This window comes from Alosa sapidissima, chromosome 17 (assembly GCF_018492685.1).
Source record: "Alosa sapidissima isolate fAloSap1 chromosome 17, fAloSap1.pri, whole genome shotgun sequence".
NCBI lineage: Eukaryota > Metazoa > Chordata > Actinopteri > Clupeiformes > Clupeidae > Alosa > Alosa sapidissima.
In genome coordinates this window covers 13026918-13049269 of record NC_055973.1, presented here as the reverse complement: position 1 = coordinate 13049269, position 22352 = coordinate 13026918, and the positions used below count along the sequence as shown (strand labels likewise).

The 22352-nt window shown below is 43.5% G+C and overlaps 2 protein-coding genes across 5 annotated transcripts in view; one reads left to right on the top strand and one right to left on the bottom strand.

Annotated features, from left to right (window-relative positions):
* The window catches only part of stau2 (staufen double-stranded RNA binding protein 2), a 102071-nt gene extending 101083 nt beyond the window's left edge, over positions 1 to 988 (top strand). For all 4 annotated transcript variants that reach the window (XM_042067178.1, XM_042067180.1, XM_042067177.1 and 1 more), the window contains one exon: positions 1 to 988. This exon is cut by the window's left edge and continues 532 nt beyond it. The gene's annotated coding sequence lies outside the window, so the exon portion shown is untranslated.
* A 6767-nt stretch (positions 989 to 7755) lies between these two features.
* Positions 7756 to 21618, bottom strand: rdh10a (retinol dehydrogenase 10a). The gene is made up of 6 exons (XM_042067982.1): positions 20572 to 21618; positions 19858 to 20093; positions 12491 to 12589; positions 10742 to 10887; positions 9913 to 10044; positions 7756 to 9702 (listed from the first exon to the last, which is right to left on the bottom strand). The coding sequence occupies exons 1-6, from the start codon at positions 20855 to 20857 to the stop codon at positions 9579 to 9581; spliced, it is 1023 nt and encodes a 340-aa protein (XP_041923916.1). The 5' UTR covers positions 20858 to 21618; the 3' UTR covers positions 7756 to 9578.
* Positions 21619 to 22352: the final 734 nt, after the last annotated feature.

The window sequence follows — 22352 nt, the reverse complement described above, 5'->3', positions numbered from 1 at the left end:
ACTCTCGAGAATTTCCCCTGTTTTGATAGATGTTTTTTATTTTCTTTTGTCTTTTGTCTTTATTTGAAGAAAACATAGTCAGCAATTGGTATGTATGAAACGATGCAACCATCATGCCATAGTTGAGAATGAAATGTTACAACAGAAAAACAAAGTTGAGGGCAGTAGCAGATTTTTTTTGAAGGTATATTTTCTTTTTTTTTTTGTTTTGTTCTTAATCTATAAAATAACAATGCTTGACTATTTAAAAATTAACCAATGCCAGTGCTGTGAGCGTTGTAGTTGTTGTCTTCATATATAGTCACCCAGCTTAACCTTTTATGCTGACATTCATCTATCTATATGGATGTGTTTGACTTTGCAGAGTAACACTAAAGAGTTCCATGTTAACAAAGCGGAAATAAACTGGTCTTAGAGTTAATCAGTCGCAGGGCAGTCCCCAGCAACTCAAGTGGAGTTGTCCCAAGCCAAACGGACTTGGTGCTGGCTTTCTGAGTACTGTTCTGCCCGTAATAATTTGATTTCTTGGAATAGAATTACTGGAGAGGTCGTGGTGTACAAACGCTGGTGGGCATTCACTCTACACTAAGGGCCAAAAAGAGACATCCTTCATCATGGAAACAAGAGGACCGTGTGTGAGCACAAAAATAGGATTGGACTAAGAAAAAAAACCTCTCAGCTGATCTAGTAATTCTATTTCATGGCTATGTCTTGCTCCCCATGGTTTTGTTTAAACACATCTACACCCATTTTGTGTGTTGTAACCAAGGCATCAACTGAGTGCTTTTAACGTCTGCATCCTGAGGTTACCCTTTTGAGAAGAGAAGCAGCCGTGCTTTGTAGAGCACTGTTTCTCCTTTCAACTTGAAATGTCATCGAAAAGCCAAGACTACATCTTGAAGGATCTTGTTTGAACACATGCTATGATGACAAATATGTGTCAGAAAACGTTACTGAAATGCAGTAAAATCACATCAGTTCGTGTTGATATTGTGTCAGATTGTCTTCTTTTTGTGTGACAGAAATGATATTCAAACAATATGATATTCCAACACCATCAGATGATATTCAAAGACCTTTAGAACAATGTATGAGTTGATTTAATATCAACCCTCCTAAAGGTCATCTTCTGTTGTGCAGTTCAGCAAAAAACAAAGCAGGTGGTAAATGAAAACTATCACATGTAGTGTAAAAACAAACCAAAACAGGCCTCACAGTTCAGTGCTTTTTTATCCTGGAAGGGACCACATCTCACAGAGGCCAGGCACCACAGAGAGAGTTTAATTTTGTCCTTGTAAATGAGAAAGCAACGGGAGCGCATGCTTGTGTCAACAGAGTTACGGATTAGACGCCACGTCCTGAGAGACAGAGGCCTTATTGAGCCTCTCATCTCCAATTATCTCCTTACACAGGTAAGCAGACCTCTCAAGTCTCACGCATTGAGCGTGAGACACACGCATTTCAATGACTTCACACGCTCACACGCCACATATGGCATTTCTCACTCCGAAAAATTATTAACTTGCCCGCACAGAAATTTCTAAGGGCTATATTTTACAAACGTGTCACACAACGTTGCTGTCTGTGCGCTCATTCAGTTCAGAGCTGCTGTTCAGTTACTAACCTTTCGGCCAATCAGAAAATAGGATTTCTCAACCAATCAGGAAATAGTTTTGTTTTGCTGTGGGTCCGCGGAGTCGTGGAGTGAAATTAGGCCCGGTGCTTCGTCTGATAATTTGCTGCGCAGTTAATCAAGATACCGCGGACCGACAAAAAAAGAAAACAAACGTTTCTGCTATCGATGTCATTAAACATGGAGCCATACAATAAAGTGGTGGTAGGCTATGAGCGTTCATTCAATGCAGGCGTCTGCGCGAGAGAAACTGAAACTAATCGATAACGTTGGTATCAAAGCTCCGCTTCAACTTGTTGAATGCTATTTAATTGTTTAACGACACTTAATAGAACAACGTTGATTTTTGGAACTTCCATAGAAACAGAGCAGAGACTGTATAATACACTGTATAGCATTGAGTATTGTATAGTCAAATTTGAATATAACGTGGCCAAAAACTAGCCTTCTCTGTTAAAGATCAACAGATCAGTGATTTACGCCTATCTGCTCGCCAAAAAAGCTGGTATTGTCTTTCCTGAATCCTTACATTCAGGCATTCAAATTAAACTTCATTAAAAAACATGTATTTTTTTTCTCCATTTCCTACCAATGTATGATGCTTGCATGAGGGAAACATCCCAAAACAATAGCACCCATATAATTCTTGCTGTTTTGAGAAGTATTTATTTTCTTATGCAAGCATCATCCAACCATGCAAAAGCAATGAAACTAATTATATCTTACATTAGTAAAGCAGTCCTCTGATGTGCATGGCACAAAACATATAAGTGAAAGTGCATGTATAACAATATAGGCATAATAATGATTGTGATAATGATAATGACGATTGGGAGGGAGTGGGGTTGGGTACGTGTAGATGAGCCCTATGACCCCAAAGTCTGCCATGACTGGGCCTCAGGTCAAAGAAGTTTGAGAAAGGCTGGTCTGCATAACCTGATACGCCTGAAGGCACGGGTTGAGGACCCAGTCAGTTACGTCACAATATGCACATTTGTTTAAATTCATACCTACGTAATCACCATGACCAAAACCTACCCATTGACCTACATACCGACCCATTATTTATTTTTTTTTTGGCTGTTACTGCAAACAAGAATATTTTTAAGGATGGCCTCATGACTGTGAAAATGGCTGACATTGAACCACAGTGCTTTAAATGGGAGCCCCCAGTATCAGTCATCAAGGCATCAAAATCTGCCACAAACACTTACAACACACAACATCACTCATAAACACACACACACGGACAGAACCACCACTGTTCAAGAGACCATTTTGGGGCTAAATGTGCTTTTTCTCATTTGGTTGTTTTCTGTTTGTTTATAGAGCAGAATGAGCCACTGCTGTTCAAAGGGCCCATTTGGGTGAAATTATTATTATAATTTATGTTATTATTATTTACTATAGGGTTCTAGAATAAATAAAACAGTGTGTTTGAAATAATGGAATTTGTGCTCTCTCATGAAGCTGGGTCTATGGGACATGGGGAGGGTGGGTCTCTGTTGATGGGGGGGGGGCGTGGCGCCACGAGTAGTTCAAGCAGACATAGGACTTTCATATACTTCGATCAGGGGGAGGGGGCGTGGCACTGTGTCAATGCCACGCCCCCTCCCCCCTGAGAAACAAAGTCTCACTCCTTGCAAACTTCAAAACTTGAGAGCCCTGCAGGTAAGCCTCCACAGTGCATCAAAGTCAAGTTTGAAATCTTCATCAAAAAGATCTGTCCTGTTCTCCATGTGTTCATAAGTTTTTACAAGTCATTTATGAACGGTATTTTAAGCCACTATACAGCTAAAATACACACTCACAAGTACAGTCACTGGATAAACGGCAAAAGTATGGATTATTAGACAGTGGTCCACTGCCTGGGTGGCGGTCAATTCTAGTCCTAACATGACCTGAATTTATGTCAGATAAGGGCCAAAGCTGTGGCAGTGATAGCGTAGTGGCTGAGGAACCATGCTAGTAACCAGAAAGTTACCTGCAGGAATTGGAAAGTCATGGGTTCGATTCCTGGCTGCCACGCTTAAACAAGGCACTTAACCCATAGTTGCTCCAGTGACCCTTGCCCTGCAATTAATTAACATTTGTAAATCGCTTTAGATGAAAGCGTCATTCAAATAGATAAAGATTAATAAAGATAAAGTGTCCTCCTGGTCTGCACAGTCACGCTAATGTATGTTGCTGGTCACTGTGTGCACGTCTCAGGCTGTGCTCTGGTCTTTGTGTCTGCAAGTTTGCCCCTTTCCCCTTGTGCAGTAATCAAGCTAGTGTCTGTGTAGGAGCCTGTGTTTGTCTCCTCGTCCTGTTTCTCCCTCTGGTGAGATAATGGACTTCTCAGGCATGCTTTGGAATGGTACGGCCGGCGAGGTTCTGTGTAGAACTGGATACTTTGCTTAAATTGATATGTAGCCATGCAACCCAATAACAAACGCTCTGGTGCAGCCTCAGATTGACATGAGAAAGTTCCAGATGCAGCCCCAGCCCTGAAGCCCATTCCCATCTTTAGCGTGGAGCGCTGTTAAGTGTCTTATGTCACCGCCTGGCTATGCTGGTGAACATTATTAAATTAAACCTTAACCCCCCCCCCAACAACACACACACACACACACACTTTCATGCACTGTAAGTGAGGGACTGGGGTCCAGATATATGGACATTCTGTCTTCTAATCTAAATCGCATCAGGGTTTACCTTTGGGGAGGAGGATTACCAGAAAAAGTCATTGTCACAGGAAGTTATGGTCTGTTTATTCCAGCAAAATCACTACAAGCATTGATGATTGGATCAGGCTGATGAATGTGTGTTAACGTAGTTTCAGTGGCAGAGCGTTAATTAAAATGGGAAAAGAATACCAAAATCAAAACCTATCCAACAGATATGCCATACTCAACCACATAATCAAAGTGTCTGAAAATATGTATTTTATACTTAATATTATAAATGTATAAACCCAATCCTTTAGAAAACATTGTCTTGTGTGATTTCATAGCGCCAAGACTTCTTAGTTATCTGTGCATTAAAATATCTGATGCAATTTAAATCCTACAAACAAATTAGCACCCTGTGTATGGCATGTTATAAGCCCCTGCTGTTATACATGTGCTTCTCAAACTCAGTGTCTGTACTCAAGTAGTTCCAGGAATGATGGACGACTTGTAGCCCTATTACTGTCTAAATTGTACAGGTACACTGATCAAAATAGTGCTGTAAATGCCTGGAATGAAAAGTGTCTAAGTTGTAGTAAGTGGCCATATTGAGTCAAGTGGTCAAGCCATTTTGTGCGATTACTATTTACTGAGTATGATGACGGTATTGGTTATAACCTTTGTAAGATTTCTTCCTCACTTTTATGAAGCCATGACGTCTGCTTAAAAAAGACTGAACAGTGTCCAATATGGAAATAACAACAGCCCCAAAACCTGTTGCAGTATAAATCTCTTTAAAAAAAACACTTTCCACTGAAATTCTACTCATCACTAATTTACCGAAGCAATTGCATGTTGCCGGCATGAAGTTTCTACGACAACCCAGATGTCTGTGTCAGTGTGTCTAGAGAACATGTATGCAGGTTCTGGACGGATGGCCAGTAATAGCCCCTTCATAGTGTACAAGATGAGATCTGTGTGCTGGAAATAGAACAAAATCAATATGGCTTTTGGACTTAGTGATGCACTAGCTGAACAGATGCCAAGGCAATTGATTTTTCCAGTAGAATTATGTGCTATCGACCATTTTTAAGAACCTTTCAATTGGGGCTTAATTAAAAGAAGGCCAATTAACTGGAGGAAAGCTAACCTGCTTTGAGAGGAAGGGATGTTTTGCCACAGTTTTACAATATTAAGTTTGTGTGTTGTTGGATTGTTTCTTTTGAAAGTGTGTGTGGTCTGTGATCATTATGACTTAACCCCAACATCTCTTGCAAGAGCAATAAGCAATCAAAATGATAACTGATAAACTGTTGGGGCAATCTAGGAGGTGAGTTGATAGGTGAAGTAATCATGTCCCCCCTGCAGGTGTCCTTCATCCTTTATCACATCAGGGTTTGGATTTGATGATTTGTGTTTGCTGATGAGCCTCCCCTGTAGTCAGGTGGTGGAGTGTCCTCGTCTTCCTCCTGCTCCCGCTGCTGATGCTCCTGCTTGCCTGTGATTGCTGGCACTAGTCTGTGTGTGTGTGTGTGGTGTGTGTTGGGGGGGGGGGGGGGTTGGGGTGGATTGAGGCTGTCAAGACGGCTCTCTCTCGCATTAGCGCTAATCTCCCCACCAAGCAACTTCATCCACGCCAATTAGTCATGCCTCTGAACACTTCCAGCTCGGGAGGCAGGCAGTATTGATGCGCTCGTGGCCCCTAAGATCACCGCCCAAAGGACACACAGAGAGAGAGAGAGAGAGAGAGAGAGGAGGGTGGGGGCATTACAAACGCTCTTCCTCCTGGACTACTGGTTTAATCAGATTGATTAGTTAGTTGTGTGTGAATGTGTCCTACTTTCTTAATCTTTCTGTGTGTGTGGGGTGGACTTTTTCTTTCCTTTTCTCTCTCTCTTCTTTCTTCTGACTGCGGGTTTGTGTAAATATTAATAAACATGAAGCTGTTATGATGATGCTGTAATCAAAGTACAATCCCTGTCGAAGACTTTTTTTCATCCGAAAATCAGCTTAATTCTAAATGCACTTACGTAATGAGATCATACATTAATTTTTCTTTTTTTTCCCTCTGCCTGAGGGACATTTGGTTGTCATAGGTTATCTAAGCGGAAATTGTGACGATACTCCGTGAAACTGTTTTCAACAGAATGACAAACCCCACAAGTATAGTGTCGTAGTAAGTGTAGTGTAGCGTACACAGAGCTCTCCACTTCCCCATTTTTAGAAAAGCATGACCAAAGGTTCCCTCCGTAAGTCTTTCACAAGGAGCAATATGTAGAGAGTTGTGGGATGCTTTAGGAAGTGATAGTGATGAGCATGAGTCATGTAGTCAGTTATAATCTTTCTTTTTTTATCTTGCTCACGTCACTTACTGTATGTCAGCTCTAGTCCAATTCAGACGCTACTACTTGCATCATCACCAACCATCAGTATCACTATCACTACTACTACCACTTCTCTTATTGCTATTACAACTACTCTTACTGATATATTTGTTTATAAATACTTAAAGAGAAATAGTATGAATGTTGACCAGTTTCCTATTTGAAGAAGTGTGTAGAGATGCTGGATGTTGTGAATAAAGAGGAAGGATGGTGATGATCTACTACAGGTGATGGTTCTGGGGCTTTCTACGTCCAGCTGAACCGTGCTGCTGGAGGAGGAAGAAGAGGGTGTATTTTGTGTTGTGGCTCATTTTATTTGGAAGGTGAGCGGGAAGAGCTAAAACTGGATTAATTGGATTTCACAGCAAAATCAACCCGATATAAAATTATAAAAAACCCGATTTAAACAAAAATTTGTAAAGAAACATGAAAGTATTTCTTCTAGTGTGTCCTCATATTAGTACAGAGAAACTGCAGTGGTACTCCTAATTTGATTGTTGATGGCTCATCGATAGTAAATCTTCACATGAACCCTAACACAATTTAAAATGTAATGGAGCAGGTTACATTAAAAAGGCCTGTCAGTCTCTCTCTCTCTCCCACACACACACACATACACACAGAATGTCATGAGCTACATCATGATGTTGTTTCCTCCACCTCTTCTTTGAACTGGGATGTGTGGAAGGCACCATGCACAAGCCCACCAAGGCCGATGTTGGTTAACCATTTCCTTTTTCCTTTAGCTCACTGCTCCATGTCATGCCACAGCACAGCACCATGTGGCCATGCTTACTAATCACAGATGCAATGGGAGGTGCAGTGCTGACCGTTTTGATGAGTCATGGCCACTACTGGGAGTTAAAGTTTCCTGAGCATTTAAATAATGAATGTTGCTTTTTTTAGTAATGGAAAGAATGTGCCCATGATTACCTTATCAATGACTATTGAGACATGTTGTAGTTGCTTTTATCCAGAATGACTTACAGTAATGTTGAGTAGTAGGTGTTGGTGGCGCAGCCACAAAGTGACTGTAGAGTTTATTTATATGGACTCATGTGTTCAAAGAAAATGAGGACTCTGTACATAACAATCTAAATCACTTTATTAATTTAAGTTAGGTAGAGACACTAAACATCAGAACCACATTGTTTGCTCCTCTAAAGAGCAGTCTTAAGAAAAAAAAAAAATACAAAAAAGAGGCGCATGTCATGGTCAACAAATGGCAAAAATGAAGAGGTAGAGATTTTTAGGCCCATTGCTGTCAAGAGGAGGAATGACGCCTATTGGAATGTAGTTTCATTAAAAAAAAACATGTGTTCCTAAAAGCATACAAAATATCCAAATATCTATCTCTGTAGTGTCACTTGAATGGTCAGTGGATTGAATACGCACAACAGATCAAAGACAACACTCCACTAGACGTGACGGGGGAAGATTTTTTTAGGAATGCAACATTTTCAGATGTCCTCACAAATAGGTGAAATGTGTCTGTGGTTAGCACTGAACGACATAAAGTACATGTCCATATACATTTTTTTTATCCACCTTTACAGTTATTGTGTTAACTTTTCTATTGCGTGAATTTTTTGGGGTGTCAAAATGTGTCTCTGAACTGAAACAAAATGCGATAACATTAAATACAAATCAGTGAAACCAAAAGATGTCATTTGCATATTGTACATTCAGGACTATGTCAATGTCAGTGATGTTTAACAAAATCAATCGGGTACAGCTACTGAAATAGTTGCAAAAGGCATTTCACATTGCCACATCTTATTATAAAAGAAAAGTAGAACTGGTTGCCTTAGAATTGCTTCACTTTAAAGTTCCCTTGTTTAACATTGGTCAATGCATTAATTAACATGGACATATCATCAACATCAGTATTAATAAAACATAAATAATGTGAAATGTGTATGTTTCTAGATCACTCTGCATCACTAGACATTCAGAATTATTAAGTGCTTCTGTTAATGCCTTGTTGATGTTAACTATTGCATTTAATTGTTATTGAGGGGAACCTTGATTTAATTGTATTAATTAACTGACATAAAAGTGACCCAACACATTGGGTCTTGGGACATTCTTCATTTTTCACCTAGTACACAACGGACAAGCTGGACCACAGCTGACCAATCCTCCCTCCCTCTTTCTTGGTAGGCTCTGTGAGGCTGCGGAAAGATCCCTGGACCTCTGAGATTTGCCGAGGAGAATCGGAATGCGGTGAACGCTCTCTTGGTCAAGGGCAGGGACTCGAAATGGATAAAATATTTTATCTGGCACTCCATCAACTGACCTTATCAAATTTGAAACATGCTAGGACCGGTCCAAAGCAGTAAACCTCTTGATATTTATGGGCTTAAGTTCCTGGTGTTTAACCCTACACTGTTGGACTGGAGTGGAGTGGTACAAAAAATGCCATGTTGAACTGTTCTACACAAATTGAGTTGGCAGTGTAGAGAAAGTAAGAGGTTACAGTGCATGTCTACAAATTAAAACAAAAGTGACAAGATTTACTGTTCGTACAGTAACATACTGTATATTTTCACAAAGACACTAAATATTGCTGGTGACTACATTACGTAAATAGTTAATTATTGAATACCTTATGTATGATTTCAAAACTATTGACACTGTATATAGATGGTTGGTTTCTTTAAACAAACCTTTTTTAAAAAAGAAAGACAAATAAATCCTTAGTGTAGTACACAGCTTTCTTTGTTCCAGAGGAACAATATGGTAAACCTTTGCATCGGCTCAATGCAAGTGCACCAGTCTTGATTCTGTCCGTTTCTCTTCTTCTTCTCGTCTTTCTTCATCTTCTTCTTCCACAGTGGTCTCATCCTTTCTTTTCCTCCATCAGGAAATGTGCCCTTGTGTGACTTGGGATCAGTGCCCCATCCCTGCTTAGATCCCATTCTTCGCTTCGTTGTTGTTCATCAACTCCTTCCTCTGAGCCAAGAAGGGATACATGCACTTGTCTGCTCCCAGGAACCGGTACATGCAGACGATGGCTTCAAAGGGCAAAATGCTGCACCACAAACCGTAGAAAGAGGGAAAAAGAGTCGATTAATGTGTGAGCATATTCATATCTATATCCAAAGGTACCCTTTAGATAATAGCTCAGATTATTAATGCAAAATGCCAAAGCAAATCTTAAACATGCTGATATATGACTGCATGGAAATCCCACTAAACTAGCATTCTAGATATCCCATCCTAAACTATGGGGATCGCTCACCTTTTCATAAGGTTGACCATATAGACGATACGAGGTGTGCAAATCATGGGCTGATCGGTCAGGATGGCCCTCATGGACTGTTTGACACAGAACTCCGGCCTCAAAGGTGGCAGGAAGGGCTCAATCTCCTTCCTGTGGGAAACAAATAGAGAGAACGACGTGAAAATGGTGGAACAAAGACTAACATTCACAATGTCCACTCCAAAGCATTCAACCACGTCCACATTTTGAACTTTGAAGGTAAAGCACTCTGGAACACTATTTCATGCTCCTCTTCAGATGATGATACACAAGGCAACAATGTTGCTGTCCAATGTTTCCGAGTTCTGTTCTTCTGGTATGTTGATAAAGGGCAACAATTCTTTTTTTCTGGAGAACTTTGATCATTAGTAAGCAAATTATCATGATCATCCAATCAGAACACATGGAACTGGAACCCACTAGGTGGTTACCCTGTGACATTGCTCAAAAAGTTGCCCCATGTATCACAATCTTTGTAGATAGATGTATCAACACCCAGCAATATAATATGCAACAATGTTTCGGCAGCATTCGGTGTAGTGTGGACGCGCACACACACACACACACACACACACAACACTGTGAAGAGATGTAAATTGTTAAGGGTAAAAAGATCCAGCATGCACCTGTTCAGGTGAATGAGCACCGAATAACCATCTAGAGCCCTCATTGTCTAAGGGGAAAGGCTAGACCACCGTGACATGTCAAGAGGGGCAGGCAAGGCCGCCCCGGCCTGGTCAACAGCTTTGTCCACTTGAACTCAATACCTCATCTGAAAGGCAAATGGGAGACGGATGCTCCTCCTCACCTTATCCTGCATCCGCGGAACATGCCGGTGTCCACCAGGTAGGGACACACCAAAGTCATCTTGATCCCGTCCTTCTCAGACGCCTTGATTTCATGGCTCAGGGACTCGTGGAAGCCGATGGCTCCAAACTTGCTGGAGCAGTAATCCTGACAGGGACAAAAGACAGTGTCTTTGTTCAAGTTCACCAACACAATTAATCCTGCATTTAACATTTACCATAATTGAGATGGGGAAATTGCATTATCTACGTATCTGAGAAAGATTCTCAGAAACAACTCCCTCAAATTTGTGCGTCATTTGTCTTTATTCAATCAGTGAACTGTCTTGTCTTTGCCAGTGAGGGGGAGTATTTCAGAGAACAACTGCTCCGACAAGACGTCAAAGCTTTTGGGATAGGGGGAAAACATGGCCTTTAAAGCTTAATGCCATTTTAAAAAGGTCAACACTATCAGTTGCCCTTGAGGCAACATGTTGTACACTACGCTTAATGACACAGAACAAGCGAGTAAAGTTTTTCTCTCTCTCTCTCTCTCCCTCTCTTTTTTTCTTTGGCCATTCTCGAGTTTCATTAGGATTCTTCTCTGGTCGATCAGGAGATGCTGGCTATTCATGGAAATGTTTTTCCATGTTTTGATGTGGTCGACGGCAGGCTTAATCTTCAAAAAGAGCCCGGGCAAACACAGATGTGTGTAGATAAACACTCGTGGATCAAGAGATTTGCCTGTGCCCACAACACTCCCCTGGCACAGTTGACTCCCGCCAAACTCATGCCGAATCATAAAGCATCGCATTCAGCGCATTTCGAGGAAGCATAATAGGTCAACATTGACTGTGCCCGGTTCGCTTTGAAGTGCAACTAATCGTTATGTATGAGGGCTTGTAAAACTAAAGTGTAGCCTACGTGCGCAGCTAAGACAACAAAGCAAGATGTGTGTGTGAGTGTGTGTGTGTGTGTGCATGTGTGTGCGTGCGCGCGTGCGCGTGCGTGAGGAGAGGGGGGGGGGGGGGGGGTCGGGTGGGTAAAAGATACCAGTTTTGGACTGGAGGCGAGAGACATATACACCCTCCCTGGAATATCAAATGAGCCCTAGACTCCTCCAGAGCTCCATGAACTGTGACGCATTCAGCTAAGCCATAACTATTGTTCACACACACACACACACACACACACACACACACACACACACACACACACACACACACACACACACACACACACACACACAACAACAGCATTGATTTTTCTCCCTCTCTCCCTCTGCTCCCTTCCCCTCCCCGCCCAAAGCCAAAGCCCATTGAATAGCGCCCGAAGAGTTTGCACACTGAGCGAGGAGCTCCGTCCTTTTCACGCCGCGCTGATAGAGACATCCAGCTCCGGCGTATGCCTGACATCCCATTCTCTGGCCGAGCCAAGGCCCAGCGGGACGCCCGGCACCCCCACCGGCCGACACAGAGGGCCCCTCAGAGATGCCCCCCAGGCGCCATCTTGTTCCTTAATTGGCAAGGAGAGCCCACTCCACTGCGCGCCATCTCTCTGCCGCAGCGAGAAGCGGCCTGCTGAATCGTCTCTAAACAGACTGTCCTTTTTAAGAAAACGTGGTGTTAAGAAGGGGAGGGGGGTAGTTTTGTGTTCTTTCCCCCCCCCCCCTTCCTTCTTTCTTTCTGTATTTCTTTTTCTTTTTCTTCTTTTATGTCTTTTTTTCAGGAGCTGCCAATGGATTTATTTAGTGGGATGCTGAGTGTACTAACCTCCACACCAGCTGTGCTGAAGAGACCGAGCGAACTGGCAACTGTCACAATGTGGCCATGGTTCATCTCCAACATCTTGGGAAGAAATGCCTTGGTGGTCTGAGAGAGAGAGAGTGGGAGAGAGGCGGGGAGGAAGGGAAAGGAAGAGAGAGAGAGGAAAAGAGAGAGAGAGAGAGAGGGGGAAAAAAAGAAAGTTATTTTGCTGATGCGGTTTGCCAAAGCCCTTTGATCCTTTCCCCCTCTTCAAAGACAAAACGCTGCTCCCCTCTATGGCAAATATCGAGGCATGTTGTCTACAGAGTCATCTCTGTAAAGTACACATGTGATCATACACTTTAAGGTAAATATAAACATATAATAAACACTGATATGATTTGGCCCTTCACTGTGCTAGACTTGAACCAGATCCATTGCAGTGTTTTCTTTTTATATGGACTTTTACGAGCATGCATCCAAAGCAGAGCCGAGAGAGAGAGAGAGAGAGAGAGAGAGAGAGAGAGAGAGAGAGAGAGAGAGAGAGAGAGAGAGAGAGAGAGAGAGAGAGAGAGAGAGAGAGAGAGAGAGAGAGAGAGAGAGAGAGAGAGAAAGAAAGAAAGAAAGAGAGAGAAAAAGCTCTCTTTTTGTTGAGAGACATGCATAGAGATTTGACACATACTCCTGTCTGCCTAAGCTCCTTTCCCACACAGATCCAGTACCAGACAGCGGGCAGCACAAAAGCAGTGGCCACCTAATCACTCCACGCCTCCCTCGGTCCATTTCACCGCCAAGCCGATCCCCAACCCACCAATGAAACACCAGTGCTGCAGGAGACAGCCATAGATTTGTTTTTTCCGCTCGTCTCTCTGCTTTTAATCACAATCATTGAGCGTTAGACGCGGTTAATCACGCTAAGTGGACGGCTGTAGCGATGTGTTGAAGGAAGGCCTGTTTCTGTCACTCAATGGCGAGTGCCCATATTGACAAAGTGACCCTTCTGCTATTGACTTTAGACCCACTGCTCAGTGTTGGCCTTTTAGCCAGCATTGCATCCCCTTTGATTGCAGGCAGCTCAGGGCTGCCATAAGGGATGACAACCTCTTTAGTAAGAGCCACAATCTCAACACACGCGCGCGCGCGCACACACACACACACACACACACACACACACACACACACACACACACACACACACACACACACACACACACACACACACACACACACACACACACACACACACACACACACACACACACACACACACACACACACACACACACACACACACACACACACACACAGAGATGCCGTTAAATCAAAAAGAGGAAGCATGAATATGGCAGAGACAGGAAAACAAAACGTCCATGTTAATCCCTGGAACATGCAGTTTGCTGTAAAAGATCCATGCAGAAAGCCAACCTTCTATTTTATGATATTATTTACTGAGGAACAGCAGCATATCTCCACGAGAATCACGCAAATGTCCTGCTGCTTTATTGGGGATCCTCGGTGGAACATGGAATAAGCCACGAAAAACTACATAAAACATTTAGCCAACAATAACACAGCCTGCTCCAACAAAGCCGCGATGATATCACCACTTATAAATGCAAGCCTATGCAGCAGAATATTAGCTGTCCCTACAAGTGGTACCAGCTTGCGTGTATGTGTGCTTAATTTTGGTCTTCTAACAGCACATTTTATAGATGCTGTTCTGACAGAGTGCTGTTCTGTTGGGGTTTTCTCTGACACAGTTGTGCTCGCTGTGAGTGTGCTGGTGCATGCACTAAATCTCTCGACAAGCACTCGGGAAACGCGGAGTGATTTAGAGTTACTGGCAAAAGACGGACTCATTATTGTAGAAACATACACATGTCCAGTACATATAACTACTTCTAATTTCCAAGGTGACATCTGCATTTTTCCAGAGCATTAAGTGCAATAATGGCTCCTAATGTGCGGCTTATTGTTCAACGGGTTCAATTGAGGGAGAGTATCTGGAACCGCCAAGGGCTTTGCAAGCCAAAATGGTGGTCAGCAAGTATGCGTGCAAATGAACCATTAGCTTGAAAGTGCCCATATCCAGAATATGCCAACACCTTCTAAACTCCGCAATCTACACAATTGAAGTTTGATTTGGAAAGCCATAAAGTCGATCGAGCCTGCCAATGCACAAGGTTAGATTACTTTTTCACAGTCTTGGCCTGGAGAAGAGCATTCACTCCGCAAAATAGGATGCAATTGGAGTTGCATTTAAGGCAATTCCGGTACCATTATTAGCTTAAAGGTTTGAGTAAATGCTGGTGTTGACAAAGAGGGTTTAAAGGTTTGGATGCTAGCCTTCTTCAATAAAACTGCAAATCGGCCTTTGCTGATACTCTATCCGCTCATGGAGAGGCCGTGCAGATCGGACATGGCCCGCCTGACCTCGTGGACACGGAATGTGTGAAACCAAACAGGAGTTCATGTCTTACTTCATAGCTTCCGTAATTGGTTCTCAACGTTCCCGTTTACGCTAAATTAACTTCCAACAGCGGAGAGCTTTCCTTTGGCCTTGCAGTGGTTCCATGCCTGTTGTGCCGCCTAATTGAGACAAACACCAAGTGCATTTCTGCGCACAAAGCTCCCTACAGCTGCAGTGTCAGTCCACATTAATCCCTCTGGTTGACCAACAGGAATATGGACAAATATTGTGGGAGGAAAAACACCAGATGGCCAGTAATTAGTTGACCCCTGTGCAAACTGGACTGGTCTGCTATTGAGGCAGGGGCATTTTTCTGTTATGATCGACTTGATCAAAGCACAATTGATGTGGTTTGGTCAGCACCCAACCCTTGTGTATATCACCAATCACTGTGTTAAAGAAAGCAGACCAGAAATGGATTCTCTTTTTGACGACTTCTTTCTTCAAATTAAGCATCTAAGCCTGATGATGCAATTCAGGCGTTTTACAAGTGTTTTCCCCCCACAAAATATCCCTATAGTGTTAACAATTAATCTGAAAAAAGATTCTAAAAAAACGAAACTGTCAAAAGTTTAGATAATGTTTACCATGTTTATGGGTTACGATGGATGGGTAGGAATAATTATCTTGTAAATCCTCACAAACTAGGCTTCGGCCTTTTTAATGGCCAACATAAATACCCAAATGAGTTAAACGAGGCCATCAACGGAGCTCACTGGATCAGAACGTTTTTGTAAATATGAGCAGAGGCGAGTCAAGTAGGGTGTACAGGTGCAGTGGATCCGGAGCCCGTATAAAACTACTCAAGTAAGACCCTTCTGGATGGCTGCTCCCTTTCTCCTGGTCGCACAGGAATGCAGCCTGAAGAACTTGGCTCCTGTCGCTTGGCATCTTGTCAAGCTGATCCCCCAGACAAGAAACCAATTGTCAGATAAGTGGGTCAAGCATCAGCTCCCTATTACCAGTTTTGGTTGTATACAAGACTGGTTTCCCTCTGGGGAGAGCGCCCGGAGAGGTCCCCTTCTCTCCTCCTCCGCCACTGCAGAGACCCCACACCGTTTGCTGACGATGCATCGTCCAGCAGCTATCATTCACGCCAGTGGAATGCCACTTCAACAATGACAAATAAACAATTAAATAAATAAAGGAATACAAATTTACTCTGGCGGTTGTGGTCTGCACATGTATTGCAGGCATTTCTTAATGGAACTCGAGGGAGCAAAATAATATTCTATAAAAGTGTGAGAGGGGGAACTTTGTGTGAAAAAAACAACAGGCTTACAACTGCAGCTGCAGAGCGATAAACATCATGCGGAATCTGAACATGCCCCCCTCCCTCCCTACACACACACACATACACACGCACACACACACACACTTGTTAGACTTACAGAGAGAGAAAAATGCAGTCACAGAGTTTGTATTTGTGAAAAAAGAGAGCTAATGGGAAGAGAGAGAGAGAGAGAGAGAGAGAGAGAGAGAGAGAGGGGAAGATAGAGAGAAAAGGAGATCATAGGGGTGTGTGTGTGTGTACGAAAAAAGCAAGAAAGAGAGTGAAAGAGAAGCCATTGCCCTGGGCATCAAATAGATAAACAGAGATTGTATTTGTGAAACAAGAAACAGAAGGGAAAAGAGAGTCGGGAGATAACAGGGGAAGAGTGACATTTGAAAGAAAGAGAGTTAGAGAAAGAAATGAGAAAGGAGTGCGAGTGAGAGATATAGAAAGAAAGGTGGAGAGAAAGAGAGAGAGAGAGAAGCGTGCTCTGCTCTGGCGATCACTGGGCCAAGCAAGGCCAGGCGGAGTCGCTCCAGTCCTGGGACTCCCAGGCAGCTGCAGGCAGCCCCTCAGAAGAGGAGAGGGGCCGGAAAGATCAGGGGCCCGGGCGGATCGGAGCCGGAGCAGCCTGGCAAAGGACCACACTTAGATAATGGCCTCACTTCCTGCTTCTCTCTCTCTCTCTCTCTCTCTCTCTCTCTCTCGTTTCCCCCCCTCGCTCTCTTTTTAAAAACATGTGAGTTGCATTCCCACCAGGCAATCCAAAAACATGGAAGATGATGTCCATCTGGAGACTGCCCTTCCCGCCCACCCGCTTCCATTTTGAGAGGCAGCGGAGCGTTGAAATTAATTTGGTGAGCCAACTGCCAGGTCGTGTTCAAGAAAATGTAACAGTCTGACATGGATCAGTTGTAAAGCCAGCATGAGAAACCTCGGCAGAGCCAGTGAGGGGAAGGCGAGTGAAGAGAAGGGGGAAGGGGGTAAGGGGGTGGTGGTGGGGGAACTTCCATTTTAAACCATCACTACTTGCATAATAAACCAAAGAATGTCTAAGCGGTGTCAAGTTATTGTTTCATTTTCTGAGGATGTTAAAATAATAAGCAGTGAAAACAAGGAAGGCCAGCTGAGGGGGGGGGGGGGGGGGGAATCACATATACATCCAGCTTCTGAGTTGACTGCCATTGCCCTGAGCGTCAAATCCAGGCTGGATGGGGTAAAAAAAAAAAATTCAATCTCCAGACTCTGGAATGGGGCTCGGCTCACCTCTGGCCCAATTCTGGACCAAATATGGTGCACGGATCAACACCAGACTCGTTCCAAAGTCATCCTCTTTCGGGAGCGCTCATGTAAATAGACACTACTAGAGCATGAAAGCAGCTGACCGATGGCAAGCATGAGAAACTGGACATGGAGACCAGTAAGTCGGAATAAACCTCTACCCCACTCTTAGCAGCACTAACACCAATTAAGTACACCACTACCGCGGCACTGAAATCCCTTTTCTAAAGCGACCAACTCAGCCACTCGTCACTTCAATTACCCTAAGTGTTTTAAATGTATTTAGGAAGCTTTGAAAGCCCACTTTAATGAAATGAATCAAGAAGCTTTGTTGTAGTGTGCCGTCACTACCGTTTAAGGATATGACACAGAGGAAGGAAAGAACAAAAAAGAAAAAGAAAAAAGCAGAAAGGGGGGGAAAAATATCAAAGCATTGTGTTAGACACCATCTGCATGTGGCGACCAATTAAGATTACATGTGTTTGCGTAAAAGGAGCGACGGAAAAAAACTATGTTGGTCCAGGTTCCATTGAACGGGCCCAAGAGTCTAATGAGCCCCATCCTCCGCTGTGCCGTCCCCTGCTTGTCCCCTCTCATTAGGACCCCCTTTCATCTCGTGCCCCCAAAAGAAGCCGCGCACGGCATCGGGCTTAAGAAAACATGAGCAACAGGCTTAACGAGAAACCCAACTCCTACGTGACTTTTGAGACGGGCTTACTACAACTGGCCAGAGCCAGCAAGCGTGTGAGATAACAAACCGTTCATCATGGACACGACGGCCGGCGGTTAAGAGCAATAGTGCTCCGGCTCTGTAGAGTGTAGTGTGCAGCATAGTGTTTTCCAATAAGAAGTTTCCAATAATAAATAAAACCTTAAAAAAATACATATTAATATATCAACCTGTCTACAACACAAAATGCCTTGATCATGATTCTCTTGGTTCAACAATGTAAGTCTCTTCTGGCTTTGGGAATCAGCCGAGTATCTCAGAAACATTTTTTAACACCCCAAATGTTGCCTCATCTACCCCTATTGAAATCGTCAATGGTCTTGGCTCACCACTGTGTGAATGGCGTATTCCAGAGTGTGACGCTGCTTCAACAAGTCATCAGTGAGACTTTGCATCTCCACAGGTCTCTAAACACTAAATTGCCTTCCCATCACAACAGTCACCACAGGGGTGGTCCCCCCTAAACAATGCCATTCACAGACGTTCCACGTTGACTCATTTACTAACATGAGGTTAATTAGAGCGGGGGCCAAAGTGAGAACAGCCCGACACAAATGGTACAAACCCTTGGGCAGGATGTGCCCTTCAATGAGTTTTTAATTAATGGGTCTAGCGCAAGCAGACTGTTCCCAGTGTGTGCTATCCACAGCCTCTCCACCCCCATGCCTAACCCCCCCATTACCCCCCCCCCCCCCCCCCTCTCCTGTCCTTCCCTCCCTTTGCATCTCTGCAGGGCTTGTTTATATCCACAACTATCTGCCAACTGTAAAACAGGCCTTTGCTCACATTCCCACTCCATCACAGGCCTGGCGACTTCTTGTGCGCGTCGGCGGCATTATCAGCAGTACATCCCGTTTCCACAATAAATATTAATTTTGGCTGGGGCCAACAAAGAGAGCTGGGAGGTGTGTGTGTGTCTGTGTGTGTGTGGGGGGGAGGATTAGAAACAAATGGATAACGCAGGACCCTGGGACAATGGCCTTAAAAGTAGGTCTGCGGCATTTATTACAACCTGGAATGTGCCGGCACAAGCCTTTGCGGCGCAGCGGCGGGCGGACCCGACCCGGCAGATTTGTTTGTCCTGGAGGGAGTGATGTGCCAAAGCATAACTCTTGGCTCGAGCTGCCAAAGAACTGCCTTCGGGGGCGTATGGTGACATAGATAATTTTGGCGCGCAAAACTAGAGGAACACACAAGTCTCTCTACACAGGTGAGAAGAGGAGAATAGATCTTCTAGCCCTGCAGTATCCCATACCATCTCTATTAAGTCCAAATCTGGCAAGTTTATAGGAGGGCTTATGAGAAGGCATGCAACGAAAGAGGAAACATTCTTCCATGCTTGGCACAATTACAAATACCAGGAACTGAAGGGGTGGCCATTTACTGGCGTGCATGGGTGGGAGAGCTTTTTGCAAGAAACATATAATTTATCATAGATCCAAAGAAGGAATTCAGGCCAAATCAGATATTAACACAGGACTCTCTACATAAACATAAACGGAAAATTATAACACAGCACAATATAATGGCACGCATACTGCAGCAGATTCCCATGCAAGTAAACCACTGAATACAAGTAAAAACCACTGAAGAATAACAAGACATTGGAGGGATGGGGGTGTTGGGAGGTGGTGACTTACCCAGAAATGTGCATGGCAGTTGACCACCATGGTCCGCTCGATAAGCTCGTCTGGGCACTCCAGGAGAGGGTGGCCCGACACCACGCCGGCGTTATTGATCAGCAGGTTGACTTCGCCCACCTCACGGCGCACTTTCTCCGCAGTGGAGTACACGCTCTCCCGCTTACCCACGTCACACGTGTAGGTGTACACCTGCGGCTGGAACGGTGGAACTTCCTCTACACCGCCAATGGCTCCTGAGTGGACACCAGGAGAAATTTAATTGAGGCTTAAAAACCGATATGCATTCACGCGAACACAGCAATTCAAATCAACCCGCATGTTTCTAAGTGACAATTAATTTGTCTCACTTAAACGTGGAAATGCATAGACTATTGGATGGGACCTTTCCCAATAGATAGATGTATCCAACCAGGTTAGAAATAAAACATCGAGCGCACACATAGCCTAACAGTAGACACATGACGTTAGTTCATTCAGCTTGATGTATGCAATCATATGGTATTGGCGCAGCAGATACAGTTATCGAAAGTGAAACATGTCCAAATACGCACAAAAGTGAATCCCTGTGCCCAGGGCGCGCAACAATTGATTAAGGATCCTCAGACAATAGTGCTGAAACAGTACTATTGTATTCAACCATATCACTACAATGCTACCAAAAACAATACAAGAAACATTCTTATCAAACTAAATACTTCACATAGCACTTACCGTCTTTAGACATCGGGCTGTCCAGCTCGCGATAGATTTGCCGCACCATCTCTGCAGTCTCTTCGTTGCTTTGGCTGTTGATGTCCCAGAGTACCAGGACTGCTCGCCTCCGAGCAAACTCCTTAGCGAAGAGCCGCCCGAGTTCGCCACCAGCCCCGGTGATCACACACACCTGTCCCGCGACACTCTTCTCCTTGGGTTTCACAAGCCATTTCAGACCGGCCAGTGCAATAGCCCATAGAACTTTCAGAATGACCACCAGGAACTCCACGAGAATGTTAATCATGGCGACAAACTTAAGCTGAGACAACTTTAAATTGAGAAAAATACATATAATATCTATAACTTCTGATGAGTACACTGCAAACTACAGTTGCCGACTGTAGCCTAACTGAGACGCATACGATTACGAACTGGCAATAGAATATATTAAATATATAAATTAAATGCTATAATTTTTGTTTCAATATATCTACCGCAATGTAGCCCACTACAGACGCGCAATGTAGGTGACAAACTGGTAGATCTGCCGATTAAGATAGCGTTCTAACCTACCAAGGCTTGCAGATAAATGAAGTGCCTTTGTAGTGTTGTGATTTAGCAAAAATATAAGAATAAGATTCTTCACGGAAATAACCTACTCAGAACTTAGTAGATTGCCAACTGAACAGCTGCCTCGCAATCAAAGTACCCTGATGCCACTGACATACACAAACTGAGTTACAAGCAAATAGCTGCCACTCTACTGTCCCCCTCTGCGAGACTGACAGTTCTCGACTGATCTCATAACACCACTGCGCCTCACGCTCTTTTTAAACCAGCCCGTTACCTAAAAGGACCCCATAGGGATAATCGCAAGAACGCCTGATAAAAATGCGCCTCTCTTCAGACTAGAGGTGTGTCTTCAGTGTGTAAGATATTCCTTTACGTATGGTGTAGCCTAACATTCCGCCCTGTAGAATTTCCGTTGATGCAATTTTTATGTTTGCATACAGAAGAACACTACTGTTGCAAGTTATGATTTCACCTCTATAGGTTAAATGCTTTACAGTGAATCGGTACAAGTTTATTATAACCCATGGCATTGGCTCGTGTTAAAGGGAAGTGGTCTTGTATATATTTTGTTTTTATTATCTATTTTGCAAATTATCACGGCCATACCTTAGCCCTACATTTTTCTATGAATGTTAACAACTTGTTAGCTGCGTAAATGTCGAATCGGGCATTAATAGAGACAACAGCATATCTGGACCCATTTATTGATATAGAAACGCGCAAACACGGAAGCATCGCCGGTATCAACCTATATCTATTAAATCTAATTTGAATAATTGTGGTAAGTTTACACTTCGTAGCCTATGTATTAGCATGCCAAGATTCTACAAATGGAATATGTCAGAGGTTTAGATAAAGCACACCAAACTATTTTATGCATGTAACCCAGTGTCAAGCTTCTCATCCTCGGATCACGCACTGGAAGTCGGTAACTGGTCTAGAGCGCGCTTCTGTTTCTGTGCGCACATTGATTCAATAGGCTATACATGCACCTGATTAGCCTAGCCTAGTAAGGCTTTGTATAATCAAGTCACATACAAAAGCAAAACAACTTTATTTTTTCAAGACACATAGCCTAATGTAGGCTAATAAACAAATAATTTAAGAGAAATGATCTCGACGCCCTTTTGTAGCCTACATTTAGCCTTCATACAGTAGGCCTATAGCAAAATCGTACCAGACAGTCGCATATAATCGCCTAAGTATAAAGGAGAAGTAGCCTTGGC